Source organism: Pleurodeles waltl, chromosome 5 (genome assembly GCF_031143425.1).
Source record: "Pleurodeles waltl isolate 20211129_DDA chromosome 5, aPleWal1.hap1.20221129, whole genome shotgun sequence".
Classification (NCBI taxonomy): Eukaryota; Metazoa; Chordata; class Amphibia; order Caudata; family Salamandridae; genus Pleurodeles; species Pleurodeles waltl.
The window spans coordinates 585,196,167-585,213,538 of NC_090444.1; the positions used below are offsets into that span (position 1 = coordinate 585,196,167).

At 45.9% G+C, this 17,372-nt stretch overlaps 1 protein-coding gene across 1 annotated transcript; it reads right to left on the bottom strand.

The window, feature by feature from the left end:
* Nucleotides 1-14,458: 14,458 nt before the first annotated feature.
* On the bottom strand, nucleotides 14,459-15,301 carry LOC138297045 (integrase/recombinase xerD homolog). Its single transcript, XM_069236558.1, has one exon. The coding sequence runs from the start codon at nucleotides 15,299-15,301 to the stop codon at nucleotides 14,459-14,461; it is 843 nt and encodes a 280-aa protein (XP_069092659.1).
* Nucleotides 15,302-17,372: the final 2,071 nt, after the last annotated feature.

Consider the following 17,372-nt stretch of genomic DNA (forward strand, 5'->3'; position numbering starts at 1 on the left):
ACATTTAAGTCAATGTGAACAATCAGGGATTGGGGCAGGTCCTGAGAGGCAATTGTGCTGCCAGGACCATCAGAACACCCACAGCCAGTGAAAGGTCTCACCATGAGAATGGATATACACGGAGGGTTGAGTAGGACAAAAAGCTGGCTATTCTCTATTTGGTATAAAGCAACACCTAGAGGCAAGTAGGCAGACAAGTCTGATAACTCAATATCATACATGTGACACACAGGTGGGCCATAGGCCTATAACAATGCCCATATGAAGGACAGCAGATACCAATACCAAACAAGATCACAAAGTGAATTCATCAAAAGGCAGGCATGTTACGTCAAAATTGTCACAACACAGACACACTAATTGTACCCTGTTTCATTGCAGAGGAAGATGGATCTCCTGCCGATATGCCTGTCCCAGATTTCCCTGATGACATGGATGACGAGCCCATAAACATTCCCCAGGAGACCATCCAAAAGGTCCTTGAAACCCTCCAGACCCCACCTTCAGTCACAAGGAGGAGCACAGAACAAGCAGCCATCACAAAAGAACCACCCACCACCCCAATTGCAAGACCTGCCAGCTCCTACACAGCTGAGGACTCTGATGACACTGGCACCAGCTTTGAAAGAACTGTAGTTGGAGTACAGCGGGAGCTGGCCAAGGAGGTGCGGGTGGGGATGCAAAATATGGCAGCCAGCCTTGAGGGGGTGCGCTCGTGCATGATGTCATCTGCAGATCAGGCAGCAGCTATGCAAGCCCTAACATCCATACTGCAAGGACTACAAGAAACTGTCAAAGAATTCACCACTGCAGTAAGGGAGTTGCCACAACACCTCGCACCCCAAACTTTCCAATGCATGCACGAATGCAATCATGACTCCCTCAGGGCTGACCTGGCTGCATACCATCGTGATGTAGCTGCTATTCTCAAAAACCAGCAGGCCTTCCTTGCTGCAGTACTGCCCTTAAGACCTTCAGAGGGAGCAGCCACCGGGATGTCTGACTCCATGTCTTCTAACACTGAGGTGTGTGTTGCCCCTTTACAACCAACAACAACAAGGACAAAGCAGGCAACACACACATCAGAAGAAGAAGACATGGAACAGATCACATTCACATGGAAGAGTACCCGGAAGCACTAGTCCCTGCACCATTGCCTACTTTGACCAAGGTCCTACGTTTTGTCAATTGCCAGTCTCACTACAACTACACTCAATGACTGTTCTGCTAACCACTGTATAACTTGTCAGCATTGCCAGTTAATGTCTCTCTCCTACTAATTGGCAAATCCTGTCCCTCTGCACTGTCTGTAACATCACCCCAGCATGTCAGGAGCATCATCCACACCCCTTCTGTAGGATCACCATGTAAGATTTCACTAGAACGGACTCAGCAAACCTGGACAATGTGCATATTGCACTACAGCACCTATCAATAAATAGCACTTGCACACCTAATATGTCTCTGTGTAATTTGAAACATCAACTGTGCAGTAGATAACTCAAAAGTGCCTGTCTGACAACCATGTAGCTTGTCAATACAACTGTCCTGACATCATGTAGTCTGATACATCTGTGCAGTGGCCAGGATTGCATCATAGCCTGCCCATCCTGAGGAGAATAACTGATGAAGGGAGAAACCACACACAATCATGCTGTGTTGGACAGAATAATGCTCCATCAATAGAAATCAAAGTCAACTAATGGTGGCTGATAAATGTGGTCACCATGCAATACTAATACATTGAATTATGCAGTCTAATCTAAGCAAACACAACTAAACACAGCATCAATCAACCTTTCTAAGTAAACGTCCAAAAAAGTACTCATTCTGATTTTTTGCACACATGATCTATGTCAGTAATGAAGACAAGAAGACAAGAGTGTTAACAACACCTCATCTTCAAAGATGTCCCTGAACATCACACTGCAGTCCGACCTAAAAAATTCCCCACAATACCAAGTCTGGAAGCACACTTTGTGATGTAGAAAACATACTCATCAACACAAATCCTTTGTGATCCATGTAAACTCCAAATGGTGGTTCTATCAAATGGTGGATACTTACCAAGTTAGCACAGGGGTAGCTGCCATTTTAAACCTCTTTTTTCTTTGGTTTGTAGCATAGGACACAAATGTCATAGAACAACAATCACCTACACTGATGGCAAGGCCATGATCAAGTAGCAGTTAACACATAATGCAAAGGGTTAACTATATATTTATTCATAAGTAATCACACCAGAGGCAACTAAGGGAAAAGTCATACCTACACTAATCTAACCTGACTACTCATTACCCACAACTGTCCCTAACTAACCTAAGCTAAACTTACTCCACCCACCCACTGACACACTTAATAATGAAAAGTAGAAAGAATAAGGACCCCCCACCCTCCTCCCTAACACTAACTAAGCTAACAACCTATACTAACCTAACACTAATCCCCCAAGCCCACTAATCATGATAAAAAGGAAAGAGGAGGGAGGGGAGGGATAAATTTAAAGAGACCATATCAGTCCTAGAGGTTGGCCCTCCGGAGGGTCCGCCTGATGGACCTGACCCGCTTCTTTATGTAGGCCACATCCTGGCTCAGCTTGTCCACCTTCCTTATGAACTTGTCCATTTTGCGGTCCAAAGCCTGGACTGCTGCAGGGTCAATTGGAGGTGCTGCTGCTGTCTGGGTCCCGGCAGAGGTGCTCTGTGTGGGTGTTGAGCGTAGCCCACTGGACTGTCCTGCAGCTCTTATAATGCTGGGTCCTGGTCGTGCTGCAGAGGCAGGGACAACTGTCCTCGCCGTTGCTGGGGCCACTTGGGGAGAACTGGTGGTTGTGGTGGTGGTGGCCGTAGTGGGCAACGTTGGCCCACCCTGTGGTGAAGCCCACCATGCTCCGGAGGCCCGATCCACCTGGTATTTTCGGGCCATCCGTCGGAACCCCGACTGCACCTGCAGGATGTGTCGGTACCTCATGGCCCGCCTCTCAAATTCATGCCTCTATGCGGCACTCATGTTTGCAGCTGTGAAGAGAAAGGGCAACTATTTACTATAGGAAATGCATTGTGTGGAATAGCACAATGGGTCAATCGGAAATTACTTTTACTGTAGTTGTAACAGCTCATATCACCATATAGATCATTGAAAGTCTCAGAGGAAGTACATGGGAAGCCTGCATACAAAGGTCATCTCACACATAGCATATACAATTATCTACATGATGGGTGACATCAGCCTAAACTTCTCATCATAAAAATTACAAATGCAGCCTACATTCATGCTGCACCTCCTCCGTCTATTGCCTGGACTCCATATGTCAGTGTATGTGATAACAATCACAACCCTCAAGATCTGCAATTTGTAATTGTATTTGCTAGTATGGAACCCATGTGCCATAACCGAGTGTGTACACTAGGTTCAAAACAAAGTTTCAAATGGTCACAAGTATGTGTAACATACTGGTTGCTACAGTCCTAGGTATCCTATTCCCAAACACATGGCTGTCTTTGAGGGTGGGTGGGAAGAACAACCAACAATCCCAAAATCTATGCACACCCAGGAGTGTATAGAAAGCTCAACATGTTTTTGCCTCCACACACACACCACCAGTGAAGGGCTATCAACAAATCGGAGTCAGCTAAACCTTGTCCTATCCAAGGTACACACATGTCAAAATGTACTGACCTAGGCCAACATCACATACTTCCAGTGAGGCATATTTTTCTACAGACAAAGAGGAGCAAGAACACCCATGATCATGAATAGCATGTACACCTAGGCCGTTGCACTGTAGTCCCACACACTTCTAGTACAACCTGTGGAAGTACATGCCCCCGGAAGATCCAACCTACAGTGTTCTCAGTACATCGTTTACTAGGGAAGCAGCAGATTTCAGACAAGCCATTTGCAGAAGCTATCTGGGAGAATATCAGTCTGAAATGCAGACTCAGTCCGAGACGAGTCTCAGAGCAACTCTTACATTAACTACTGTATTCCACATGACTCACCCCATTTCCCATAGCGGGCCCTACAGGAATGGTCTACAGACCCAAATTCTGACAAATGGATAAGCATGGGTCAACTCAAAATTAAGTGATAACTGAAATCCCACTAATGGAACAATACTAATGATTGGGCAGCGCATCAAACCTTACAATCTGTTCAACACACAGTAGTCCATCATGCATCACCAGCAAACATAAAAAATACCACACATGCAACACTCACTGTAGGTGTCGGGGTCCTCAAAATGAGCCACCTCTCCCACTGTGTACGGTGCAGGTCCACCAGTAAAGCATGGAAGGAAGAATATACTCAGAATCCGTGCACTGACTAACAATTGCAAATACAAAGACAATGTGATAATATGACATGAGTAATGAAACATTTTCACACATGCTCATACTGCATGGAATTATTCATGCGCAACATTTACATCGGATGCTGCTACAGTTACACACACTACTACACACATGCAGTGGCCCAGACTGTCATGTGGTGGCAAAGATGCACCTTCATTAGTATGCAGCAACAATATAGGTGTGCATTCATCTCATCCTGTGCATCCAAGAGAGACATCGAAAAGCTGGTTACTTGAGGACTGCCTGACCTGTCAAACAGCCTATGTGGTCATGACACATATGTGACTGATAGGTACATGGTACAAAGGTCCAGGTACTTTGGCAATACCTCATGTTGTTACAGTTTCATACATTGATGTGTCCAAACAATGGTGATTGGCACCAAACATTGATGTTTGTACCCTAGTCCATACCTTTGCACTGCCATCCCTATTCTGATTTGGGCACAAGTGACAATAAATACATGTCTAAAATGTTAGCTGAGGGCACCTGAGTGCTTAACAAATATGGTTTATGCTCAGATCAGGCATGTAACAATTAAATGTGAAGGAGCACATTTATCACGACAAGGCATGGCACTTCCAAGAACATTTTCCCTACACACCAACCAGACACACATGTGACATATGTGTGGACAACTTTGCTAACTTCAATTGACGTGAAGGCAGCACTCATTTTCAGCATCATGTAGGGTTTACAAATGTCAGTCTAGCTATAGCGTCTACATAAGTAGGTATGATGTTTCTGCATCCATATTTCACTGGCTATTGTGACCTGTAGAGTCCTAATTGCGTCATTGATGTGTCACTTGTCTGACACAAAGGCGACACTACATTACATTCTGCTACAGGCAACCGGTATGTGTAGAAAACATGAGCTACCTGACTGCTAGCATTTGTCATCCTTCACATTGTGCATCAATTACCCTGTATGTTTCCCTAACATTACACACAGTCAGCTACTTATCTGGCAGATTGGGTAACAATCATCACATGTCACAACACAGCTTTAAATTGTGCACATTTATATGATCTGTACTCACCAACATGTCCACCAATCCTGATTCTCAGGTGGTCCAGCAGATCTTGCTCCCTGGAGATCAGATCAGCCCAGCGGTGCTTCAATTGATGGTCATTCCTTTGGCTACCATATAGACGCACCAAGTGATGGCGCACCTTCCCCCACCGGACTTTACGGGCCTCCGTGTGATACACCTGTATCACCCTACCCCCAGCCTCCAGCATAAGTGGGAGGAAATGGCAAACAAGCCATATAAACCCCCCCAATTCCTCCTTACCCATCCTGGAAAGCCGTGGCCTACCAGACATGTCAGCACTGAAAAAGGGGAAAAAGTAGTAGAAAAAGGAAAAGGGGGAAATGGGGAAAGGTAGAGTGGGGAATTACAAAGAAACCTTAAGAAGAAGAGCCCAACTATCCCCTATATTACAGTACCCCCAACAGACTCGCACAGACAATAAATACAACACTGGACTTGACAAATTATGACAACACAGACTCAGACAGTATTCTACAACAAGACAATGATGACAAAAGCACAAGTGAGATGGCACACTGGACACAAAAGCACTAATACACAGGACAACACTTTGCACACAGCCACACAGTCTAGAATAATCTGAGACTGCAAAGTGAAAGTGAGAGTACACCCACTGTACAGATTCTGTAAACAGGATATCCTATTACATCACATCCTGCATAAAATGGCTGCTGTTTTTTCCCACTATGCGTCATATTTTCACGCATGCAGCTTGTGCGTCATATTTGTTGACGCACAGGAGTGCAAATAATGCAGAGTCAATTTTTTTTTCATTATTGGTATATAATATTTGTTTGAGGCATATTTTACAGTTCTAGAGTTGAAAATTAAGCTGCAGCAAAATATGATATCTATTTATGAAAAATATATTTGACTCAGCATTATATGCACTCATGTGCATCAAAAATAATGACGCACAAGCTGTATGCGTGGAAATATGACGCATAATGGAAAAAAACGGAGGCCATGTTATGCAGGATATTATGATATCTTTTAATGAAATATATTTTTGACTCTGCATTATTTGCACTCCTGTGCGTCAAAAATTATGACGCACAAGCTGTATGCGTGGAAATATGACGCATTATGACAAATATGTCTTTCATTTGTCCAATTGAGAAATGAATTTTGTCATGACCAAACAGTGCTAAGTGATAAACTTTGGGGTTAGCTATAGCAAATGTCCCTTATAGGATGTATAGAAGGTATTCACAGTGCAATAGTAATGATTGGCCAGAATGGATATTACTCATAATTGTACACATATGTAGGTAATTGCTGATTGCTAATTTCAAAATATGAATGAGATACCAGGATGTATTCCTTAGCAAAATTGTGTCCACATGTATCAAGCTATTCAAAATTGCATAAAGGCCAATTAGGAAGTGCAATTGTCGCCTAAACATTTTTTGGGGGTAACCATGTCCTATTTACGAGTTAATTTATCTAAAATGTGTTTCACTTTTGACATGTAGGGCACACATGCACCTTATGCATGTGGGTGCTTCACATGTGCATAAAAAATGTATATTTGGGGGGCAGCAGAGGGGGACTTAGGCCCCCAGCACTCTGGGGTTTGCTCTTCCAGACTTGCAACTTTATCCAAGGGTTTCCCAAATTCAGTAATGCTAAACCATCGGCAGCAGGCCCATGGAAGCAAATTGGGTATGATTCACTGTTTGCTAATCTGTAATCCCATTTGCCCATTTGACGTTTGCCCTGTTGATTCTTTGGAGAATTCTGACATACCATTTTGCATTGATTTTATAGCAAAATCTCAACGTTCCTTATGTCATGATAGCAAATAGGTTGTTGATGTATGTGGCCCTTTATGCATTACCTGGTTTAGAGGCATGTTTCATTCTTCCTGCTCGGTTACAACTGGGAGACTACTGTGATAGGCTGCTTGCAACCATTTTGTTGATTGGATGGTACATGTACATGTGTGTGGTCCAATATTGATCCAGTATTAACTGTCAAGGTGTATGTTGTCACTGTAACGTCCAGGTCTCCTCATGAGTTAGTGGCAGCTGATCGTGTATCTAATGAGTATCGTTTGTACCAAAATTTGAGAAAAGTAATTGAGGACATGGTAACGTACACGTGGATGGTCCCACCCTGTCACTGAAGACGTGTAATAAGACTTTCAACTGGGCAACCTTGGTGTGCTGAGTGAGAGAATGTCTCAGGTGTCTGGATCCGGCATGTGTCATTGCAACATTTGTACTCAAGTTGGCCTCTGTGGAAGGTAATGTATCAGGCAACATTATAGCCTGTGTGCAGAAGTAAATGGCTGGTATTCAGCACACACGACTCATCTTTATTATTTGAACAATGTAACTCTGCGTGTGAACTGTCAGGGTCCTCATATGTGTTGACTTTTCATGGACATTATCTGAGGTTGCTGGTTCGGCTGCAGGCCACTTACACCATCAAACGCTATGGTCCAGGTACACTGTCACACTTTGTAGTTTAGGCATTAATGAGGGCCAGACAACGGAAGGGCCATGATTTAGCTATTCAAGGGCACTGTCACAAATATGATACAAATAACAGTCAGATGATGCAATACTATGTATTTGAGTATACATTGATTAGGCTAATGACAAATTAGTGTCTGAGGTACAAGAGGTTTTGGACAGCACGTGTGGTCCATAGGTGGACCCCAGGTATCTTTAGGGTGACCCACGGACAGGTGCCAGTCAGGCTGACAGGATGCTGGGTCAATCAGGAGCCAGTTCTTTCGGAAATTACATGATCAGTGGTCTGACTAGGACTGGTCAGAGGGAGCAGTAGACAGTTGACATGTCACACTGTGTATGTCCTATGTTGTTTTGAAGGTGACACATGAAACCATATACAGTGTTACACGGCAACATTAGTAGCAATGCTTAATGATGTAATTGCCCAAATGCCAACACCTATGCTGTAGGAGGCATCAGCAGGGACGGGACATGTACATTTGGGTGGTGTGCATGGAGGGGATCACTGGTGTGGCCTCCATCAGTGTCTCACTAGTCCTGTCAGATGAGATTTGCTGACAATTAGCCTACAGTACCTTTCACACGAGAATCAATCTACAGGTGATACCAGGCCTTAAAAACTCCAAGCCAGTGTATTATATGAGCTGAGTTCCATGCAGTGAGATGGTACTATGACAATGGTAGGCATAGGAAAGGGTGTGGCACACTGGATGACTCTTGTGAGTGTGTGTGTCGATGAGGGAATCTCAGTGTACACATATCAACATTCCAGGGACCTCTTCAGACAGGTGGGATGTGACCAGCCGCAGGTGTGTGTAATGTTTTTAGAAAAGGGCTGACATGTAGATGGGTAGTGATGTGCTGGATGCTTGTCATAGGTGTAGCACTTGTGCTGTGTATGTTCTGCTTATGTGTAACTCTAGTGACAGATAGTGATTGCAAAGATAGTAAGTAGTTGGAATTACTGTTGCCAAGAGTCTGGTAATACATTCCTGAAGCATAAGCATGTGAACTGCCTGATGTATGAGGCCTGTTTTCCCCTAGTTGAGTGATGGTTTTTTAGTTGTGTGCCATCTGCTGCGATGATCCATGTTTCCTACATGTATGTGTGTCATATGTGTGGTCCTCAGCTATTGCCCTTCAAAGATGAACTGTACAGGATGTCAGTAATTTACATTGTGTGTGTATCTGAGCATTGTCTGGTGGCCATTACATTTGTAGTGTATTTTTCTGTGTCCTGATTGTTATATCATTATTGCTCAATGAGACAACATTCTTCTTCTGATATTTCAAGCTAAAGGTGGGCAGAAATGAATAGGCCAAACCATAATGTGGTGTTTGTTATCAGTGTTTATTCACAATAGTGCATTAAGTGGTGATGGTGATAATTATGAAAATAAATTATTTACAATCTGTTGGCGCCTATGCACTCCAGCAGCCGTGTTTGGTTGTTCACCCTCCTGTTGCAGGCCAGCATCCTCCTCTTCGTCGTCTTCAGGCATGTATGGGTCTGGTTCGAGGAGGGGAATGTTCCTTTTGACACAAATGTTGTGCAATATTGCACATGTGAGTATGATCCTACAGACCATCTCAGGGGAATATAGTAGGCTACCACCAGAGATGTCGAGGCAGCGGAACCTTGACTTGAGGATGCCGAAGGTCCGCTCGACAATGCTGCGTGTCCTCTTATGGGCGTTGTTGTATGCCCGCTCTGCAGCAGTACTCGGGTTCCCAAATGGTGTCATTAGCCATGGCTGGATGCCATACCCCTGATCAGCTGAAAGAAAAAAACAGAATGGGATCATGTTGATGTAGCTTGCATTATTGAAAAGACCATCCATGGCAGTAGTTGTCTTGTGTTGTCTGTGACTCTTTTGTGTACTGATGTGACATCCTATACTTGTAGGCTATACCATCTGCATTGTGTTTTTACCTTGGCTGAGCACGTGTTTGTCTGCTAACCGTCTGTCATCAGTATGTTTTGTGATTTTCAGTGCAGTGTGCCCTCCCTAACATTGTGACTTGTGATACAGGTGTCCTTGTGTCTTCACTTGGGGTGAGTAGATAGTTCAATGTAGAGTTTAATTTATAAGTGTTGTTAGCACGTTCATATGGAAGTACCCTGGACATTCCATACCTTTAGACTTAGGCAATGTATTAATGTAAAGGTCATTGTGAGACTTACAATTTGAAAGGTGACATTTAGGCAATCACACTCATTAATGTCTTCACATTAGGCTGTACAGTAATTTCCGATGTGTGACAGGTTCAATGGTGACTTAAGAAACATGGCTAGTGATGTCACGACCTCAGTATGTTCCTGTTGACATGTTACTGTTGTGGTGTATGTGTTGTGTGTCCTAGTGGGTTGCTGTGCAGTGTGTATATAAGTAGGTTTTTATACTTACCAACAAGTAGTCCATTGCCATACCGTCCATCCTGGAAGTGTTGGTTGATGGTGCAGTGACGGAAGATGAATGAGTCATGTACACTCCCAGGATATTTAGCCACGATGTTGATGATCAATCCCTGGTGATCGACTATGGCCTGCACGTTGATTGAATGTGTGTGCTTCCTGTTGCAGTAGAGGTGTTCAGTCGCAGCAGGTGGCACAAGGCGTACATGTGTGCAGTCGATTGCACCAAGGATGTGTGGGAAGCCACTGATTGCGTAGAACCCCTGTTTAGTTTCCTGCTGCTTCTGCAATGTGTTAGGGAAGCAGATGTGGCGGGGTGTCAGTTGAATTATGGCATCCAGTACTTTTGGCAGAAATGCGGAGAATGATGGTTGTGATATTCTGCCAACCAGGGCACCAGTTGTTTGAAATGAGCCACTTGCCAGCAGGTGAAGTACGGCAAGCAGCTTTGTTTCTGTTGGTATAGTGCGGGGTGTCACCAAAGTGGGGGCCAACTGCTGTTCAATGTTTCGCAGCAGTTGCTGGATGGCCTGCCAGCTCAACCGGTACCTCTGTATGATGTCATGTTCCCTGAGGCCCTGAAGGGTTGTTCTTGGGCGGAATATCCTCTCCTGCCTTCTGCGCTGCCTTTGGGGTCCCTGCTAGTGTTGTTGTAGCTGCTGTTGTTGCTGCTGGGCTCTGCGTCTGCGTGCACGCTGGATAAGAATCACCTCCATATCTCCCTGTTGCTGCTCTGCTGCTCTGCTGCTCTGCTGTTTGTTCTGTGTGTTCTGATTAAATACAGGTGTGTTTGCCCCATTTTAACGCCTGCCCTGACCCAGGCGTTAAATTTTGACGCAAATCGGGCTGTGCGTCATTTTCTGGCTCCGCTTCCCGGCCGAGCGCCATTTTTGCCTGGAAGCATAAATACGACGCACGGCCGTTTGCCTCGTTTTTTGGTTGGGAACGCCTACCCTGCATATCATTAACGCAGGGCGGGTTGCCGCATCCAAGAAATGACGCACACGGCGGGAATTTGTCGTCCGCGGGCTCGGGCGTCAGAGTATAAATATGGGGCAACGTTTGCGCTGATTGTACGTCAAAAAATTTTGACGCACAATCGGCGCAAACGGAGTATAAATATGCCCCTTATTCTTTTGAAAATTCATATCTTGACTTGTGTATGTTGGATTTTTGTCCTTTTGGTCTTATTTGAGATTTAGATAAATATTGTCTATTCATCTAAACTAATGTGGTGTCCATTTTGGAGTGTTTGCACTGTAATACTATGTGTGTTGGTACAAGTACTTCACACATTGATTCTGAGTTAAGCTTTTCTGCTAGTGCCAAGCTGACAAGGGGGTGAGTGGTGATTAACCAGGTGTGTTTCTCCTTTGCCTGGACTAGAGTGAGGGTCCTTGCTTGGACAGTGGGTATCCTGACTGCCAACCAAAGACCCCATTTCTAACAGGGCCTTTCACAGGTTTAATTTCTACTGAGTTCCATTCTTCCATTCAAGTGTAAGGACAGTCCTTGATAAATCCCACAGGCATTCATCTATGACAGATGCTACAGCCACAGGATTCACCCGAGAACCACCCCAACACTCCTGCAGACCCCTTGAATATGTTCCAGTTTAAGGCATTTTTTTTTTCCTATAGCCGGACATGCTAAGATGTGTTTTACACCCACTTCTAAAGGAATGTCTGTCCCACTCCTTTTATGTGCAGTTCTAGAAAGTTTATCTTTACCAGACAATACATTTATGGATTCAGAAACATGCATTTGGTGCAAGCAAAACAGGTTCAGGTGTAATACATCTGCTAGAAATAACTGAACGCTCAATGGCTTTGGCCATATCTAATACTTCACTTAAATTTGGATCACAAAAGTAAGCGTTCCTAGAGTTACAATCAAAAACAAATTGATTGCTATCAACTGTGTCTAACGTAGCTTCAGAATTATATTTCACTGCAAGAATTCTGAGAGCTGAAACAAACTCCTCAATAGACTCCTCCTGTGTCTGTTTCATCTTATTAAAATTAAATCATTCAAGCCGTACACTCGGTTGCTCTGTTAACGTGTTTCTGAGCCTTGTAACAGCTTCCAAATACTCATTCCATCCATCACTGTCCCTGGGAGGTGTTGAGGCAGGTACATTGTCATAGGTATGCTGACCTTCTGAGCCTAAATTGCTGTAAAGTATGGCTTCCATGCTTTTTGTGGTACACATTTCAGTGTCAATAGCCACTAAAGAATTTTTAAACCATTTTAACCATGGTGTTGAAGGTTTTCCTGGATTTGGAAGAAATGGTCGAATTAGCACAAACTGCTGAATATTAGCCATTATAAGTGCGGCAATTATAAAGGTAATGATGTCAGGAAATCATTCAAATATATTCTTTTACCATTATTCCAATACTCCCCAGTGTTACTGCAACTTGAGTGCATTTAAAGAAACAGATTAGTTATAGACCGTGAGCATCATATGTTCCCAGAATGAGGTTAGTAAATTGCACTGCCAGGCACGGTATATAGATTGAAAACTTTTCCAAAATGGCCGCTGTGTCGGGGTGACACGTCACATTTTAAATAACACGTGCCTGGTGACGGCGTGTCATCAATTCCTCCAAAGTGTTCAATGCGCCTGTCAGCTTCAGGATACAAATATGTGCATGCGGAAACAGCCGATCTGCGGTAGAGCAATTTCCATACCGCATCCAATGAAGCACTGGAGCTTAAACAGTGGCATGGGGAAACCAGGCAGCAGTGAGTGGTGAAAAGTGAAATAATATGCAGTGAACACTGGGCTCTTGAAGAAGTTGTCACTCTCGCAAAAATATATTGAGATGATGATTATAAATTCAATTGACTCCAAATGCCAAATAATGTACGTTTATTTGTAGAAAATACAGAAAATACAGAATCCCACGTCCAGTCTCCAAGGAATTCAAGTTGCAACTGACTTTGCTGCCGCTGGATACCATGGAGAAAGAATGCAGGGCATGAGCCATTACAAAAGTAAACATGTATGGATATTAACACAGTGTGAGACAGCAAATACACCAGAGCAGACATAACTGAAGTATACACGCTATAGAAGGACACGCTAAAGTAAGCATGAAAAAGGACTGTTGGTATCTATCATTATAGCAATATATCATTGGGAGAGAATGAATACATACGACTCGGTTCCCTGTGTGCAAAAGGCCGCTTTATTGAAACAGGTGCCCCTGACAACTACCCCCCTAGTCCTTTGCCTTACAAAACTAAAACCTCACTAGACAATGAAATAACCTAACCCCTGCCCCTCCCCCTCCCCTACCCCGCCCTCCCACCTACCCTCGTTCTGACTTTCCCTTCTCCTCTTGTTTGTTTAATTTCCCCGTCCTACCCTCTACTTTGAACCTGTCCTCTAATGAGCAGTCCCCTGCCTGTCATGTCTAAGTAATGCTCCTTCCCCCTCTAATACCTAAATTGCCCTGCCAAATCTGTCCTCCACCCGAGCTTTTAATAGCTGCCCTGCAGCTGCCACCGCCACCAGGAAAAGTCCCCGACTTTCCTGCCCCCCGCAGGGCTCCTTAAATAGTGCTTTAAACTGCTCCTTCAGCTGAAACAAATACAACTCCATCCCCACAAATGAGAGATGAACCCCATCGTCCTCGAAGCGTAAATCCGCGTGTTCCAAAAAGGTAAAACCTTTCTCTGCGCAAAAGCCTTTCATTTCCTTGTTCAATTTCCTCCTGGCCCTTTCTATAGCTCCCGGCTTCTTGGCCCCTCTCCAAACCCGACTCGGAACAAAATCTGTGAAAATCACATGACAGCCCCTCCACTGTTCTAACAAGACCTGCAATTCTCTCTTCATAACTTTTATAAGATTACGCCCTGTGTTGACCACTAAGTCGTTCTCCCCTAAATGAATACACACCACATCAGGACAATGGCCCTTCCCCTTAATCGCCTGCAAGCGCGGCAAAAGCTCGCTCCATTTCATCCCCCCTTTCCCAAACCAACGGATGGGGTATCTCGCAGGGTCCAGGCCCAAATTATCCCCAAGAGCAGTTCTCCTCGCTAGGCGCTGAGCCCATTTAATAAAAGAGTGGCGATCACTGATATGGACAGTTTCCCATTACAAACCAGACTCCATACCTCTCACATATCTCAGAAATCAATCTGAACGCCACCTTCCCAAAGCCTTCAACTCCTCCCGGCCCCAACCTTTATTCCCTGCTTCGGTCGCAACCCCTATTCGAAAAGAATGAGTTCCAAAACGTGAGGCATCCAACCCTAGGCGAGACAAACCCCTCCGCAAAACGCCCAAAAGCTGGGAGGCTGTAACCCGAAACCCTTCGGCGTGACAGAAAACCGGACCATCTAGAGGCCCTTTTTCCATGCGCAATCTCCTTTCCAATAGCCCCGGACATATAGACCGGGCAGGATATCGCCGTAGCAAAACCGTTGCCCCGACACCTTTCTGGTCCGTCTTTGACTTTCTAATAACCACAACCACACCTTCCTCCCCCGGCTGAACCTCGCTCCACAGAATACCCGAGTGCCCAGGAAGTCCCAGCAACTCCGAAACCCTGAAGGCCCCAAAAAACAACCATGACATGAAAGTCAGGAAAAGCATTGCTTTGCGCGCGTCGTGGCATACGTCCCCCAAAACTGGGAACAGCAGCTTTAACAGCGCCACCGATATTGGATGTCTCACTCGACCAGTAACCCCTAATTCCCTTGCCCATCCGTTGAGGATCTTCTGCCCCAACTCCCCCGCAGATGGGAGGTACCCCCACAGAAGCTTACCCATAAACCCCAGCGCCGCTAACTTACCCGCTATCGTAACTCTTGTTTGACCTTTCTCGATCAAACCCATAATAAATTGAACTACATCCTCGACGACCTCCTCCTGCCTCACCCGTCGCCGTGCCCGGGATCCTAGGAACTCCTCCCAGGCTCGCGCATACGCCTTCCTTGTAGACTTCGCCAAGGAATTCATAACCAGTTGTAGCATCCTGCCGTGCCTACTCCCCACATCGACTCGGGCATGCGAATCCGGCTAAGCGCCACCCCGTGGCTAATCCATGGAACCGGTCCCACTGGGAACGAGACAAAGCATCTGCAATGTCATTGTTAACACCTGGCACGTGCCTTGCTCTGAAATATATATCATTTCGCAGACATTGCAGCACAAAAACGCGCATCAATTGCAAAACTCGCGCCTCCCGGGCTGTTTGCCGGTTGACCATCTGTACAACCGCAAGGTTGTCCACGCGAAAAAGAACCCTCGAGTGTCTAAGCTCCGATCCCCACAAGCACGCCGCCACAACCAGAGGAAAAAGCTCCAGAAAAGCAATACTGCGACCCCCATTCTTCCATTCACTCGGCCACTGCTCTGCACACCAACATCCATCCCAGTAAAGCCCAAACCCCGACGACCCCGCCGCATCGGAGAACAGCTGTACATCCCACTCACAGCCTCTCCACACTCTCAACAGTATTCCGTTGAACGACTCCAAAAACTTGACCCACATTCGCAGGTCCTCGCGGACCAACACCTGTAACCGCACGTGATGATGTGGCAACGCCCGGCCCGACAACGCCAACGCTAACCTTCTGCAAAACGTCCGTCCCGCTCTCACCACCCGGCAGGCAAAATTCAGATGTCCCAACAACACCTGGACATCCCGCACCGTCACCTTCCGCTTGCTCAACATTTCATTGATTCTGCACACCAAGTCTCGTTTTTTGTCCAATGGCAACTGTGCAATGCCGGCAACCGTGTCCAATTCAATTCCTAAAAATGACAGTGCCGTACATGGCCCCACTGTCTTGTCGGGAGCCAAGGGCACACCTAGGTCTCCCATAACTTCCACAAATTGGCCTAGCACCGCCGCACAACGCGGGCTGGCCGCCGGTGCTGCAAAAAATAAATCATCCAAATAATGTGTCACCCCTTGGTGACCCGTTATGTTCACAAAAATCCACTGTAACGCCGTACTGAAGCATTCGAAAAGTGCACAGGAGCTTGAGCACCCCATGGGAAGCGCCTTATCCACATACCACTCTCCTTGAAATTGTATGCCCAACAGCTCAAAATCTGCCGGGTGAACGGGAAGCAGCCTGAAAGCAGACTTAGGGGGTTATTCTAACTTTGGAGGAGGTGTTAATCCGTCCCAAAAGTGACGGAAAAGTGACGGATTTACCACCAGCCGTATTACGAGTCCATTATATCCTATGGAACTCGTAATACGGCTGGTGGTATATCCGTCACTTTACCGTCACTTTTGGGACGGATTAACACTCCTCCAAAGTTAGAATAACCCCCTTAATGTCCGATTTTGCCATAAGCGCCCCTTGGGCCAGCTGTTCCACCATAGCAACCGCCACATCCACGGATGCGTAATAGTGTACGCTTCCGGTATGAAATCATTGACCGACGCCCCTTCCGGCCACGACAGGTGATGTATCAGCCTGAACTGGCCGCTCTCTTTCTTGGGCAATACTCCAATAGGTGACACAATGAGGTTCGGCATCGGACAATCTGAAAAAGGGCCAGCCATGCGACCCTCCGCCACCTCTTTCACCAACTTCTGCCAAACCAACCCCTCCTTACCGCGTACCGAACGCAGATTCTCAGCCCACTGACGCTCCCAAGGCCCTTCGTACCCCAGCCGAAATCCAACGCGAAATCCCCGCAAGAGCAAATCCGCATCCCCGCTCTGTCATACTGCGCCAAGTAGGATTCGAGCCGCTCCACAATAACCGGAGTACGAGCCCTTTCCCACAACCCCTTGCCGCTGTTGCTGACCATCCCTGCCCCCATGGTTTGGGGTTTGCCCACCGCTACTGTACTGCCCCTGTGCCCCACCCGTGTTGGCGGCACTCTGCTGGTCACTGCAGCTTGTAACCGGATGGCGTCCTGCGCACTTCGAGCACTTGTGCCGGAATTTACAATATTCCCTAGTGCACAGCCCTTTGTTGAAATCCCAACATGCCCCCGATCGACCGGACCCAGAAGTGTTGGACCTCCCCGGCTAGAGCCCCCAGACCCCACCACTTGGGTGGGGCACTCTCGAAAGGGC

What these genes read in the sequence shown, in the direction of transcription:
- LOC138297045 (XM_069236558.1), bottom strand. Translation starts at nt 15,301, where the DNA reads ATGCTACAACTGGTTATGAATTCCTTGGCGAAGTCTACAAGGAAGGCG.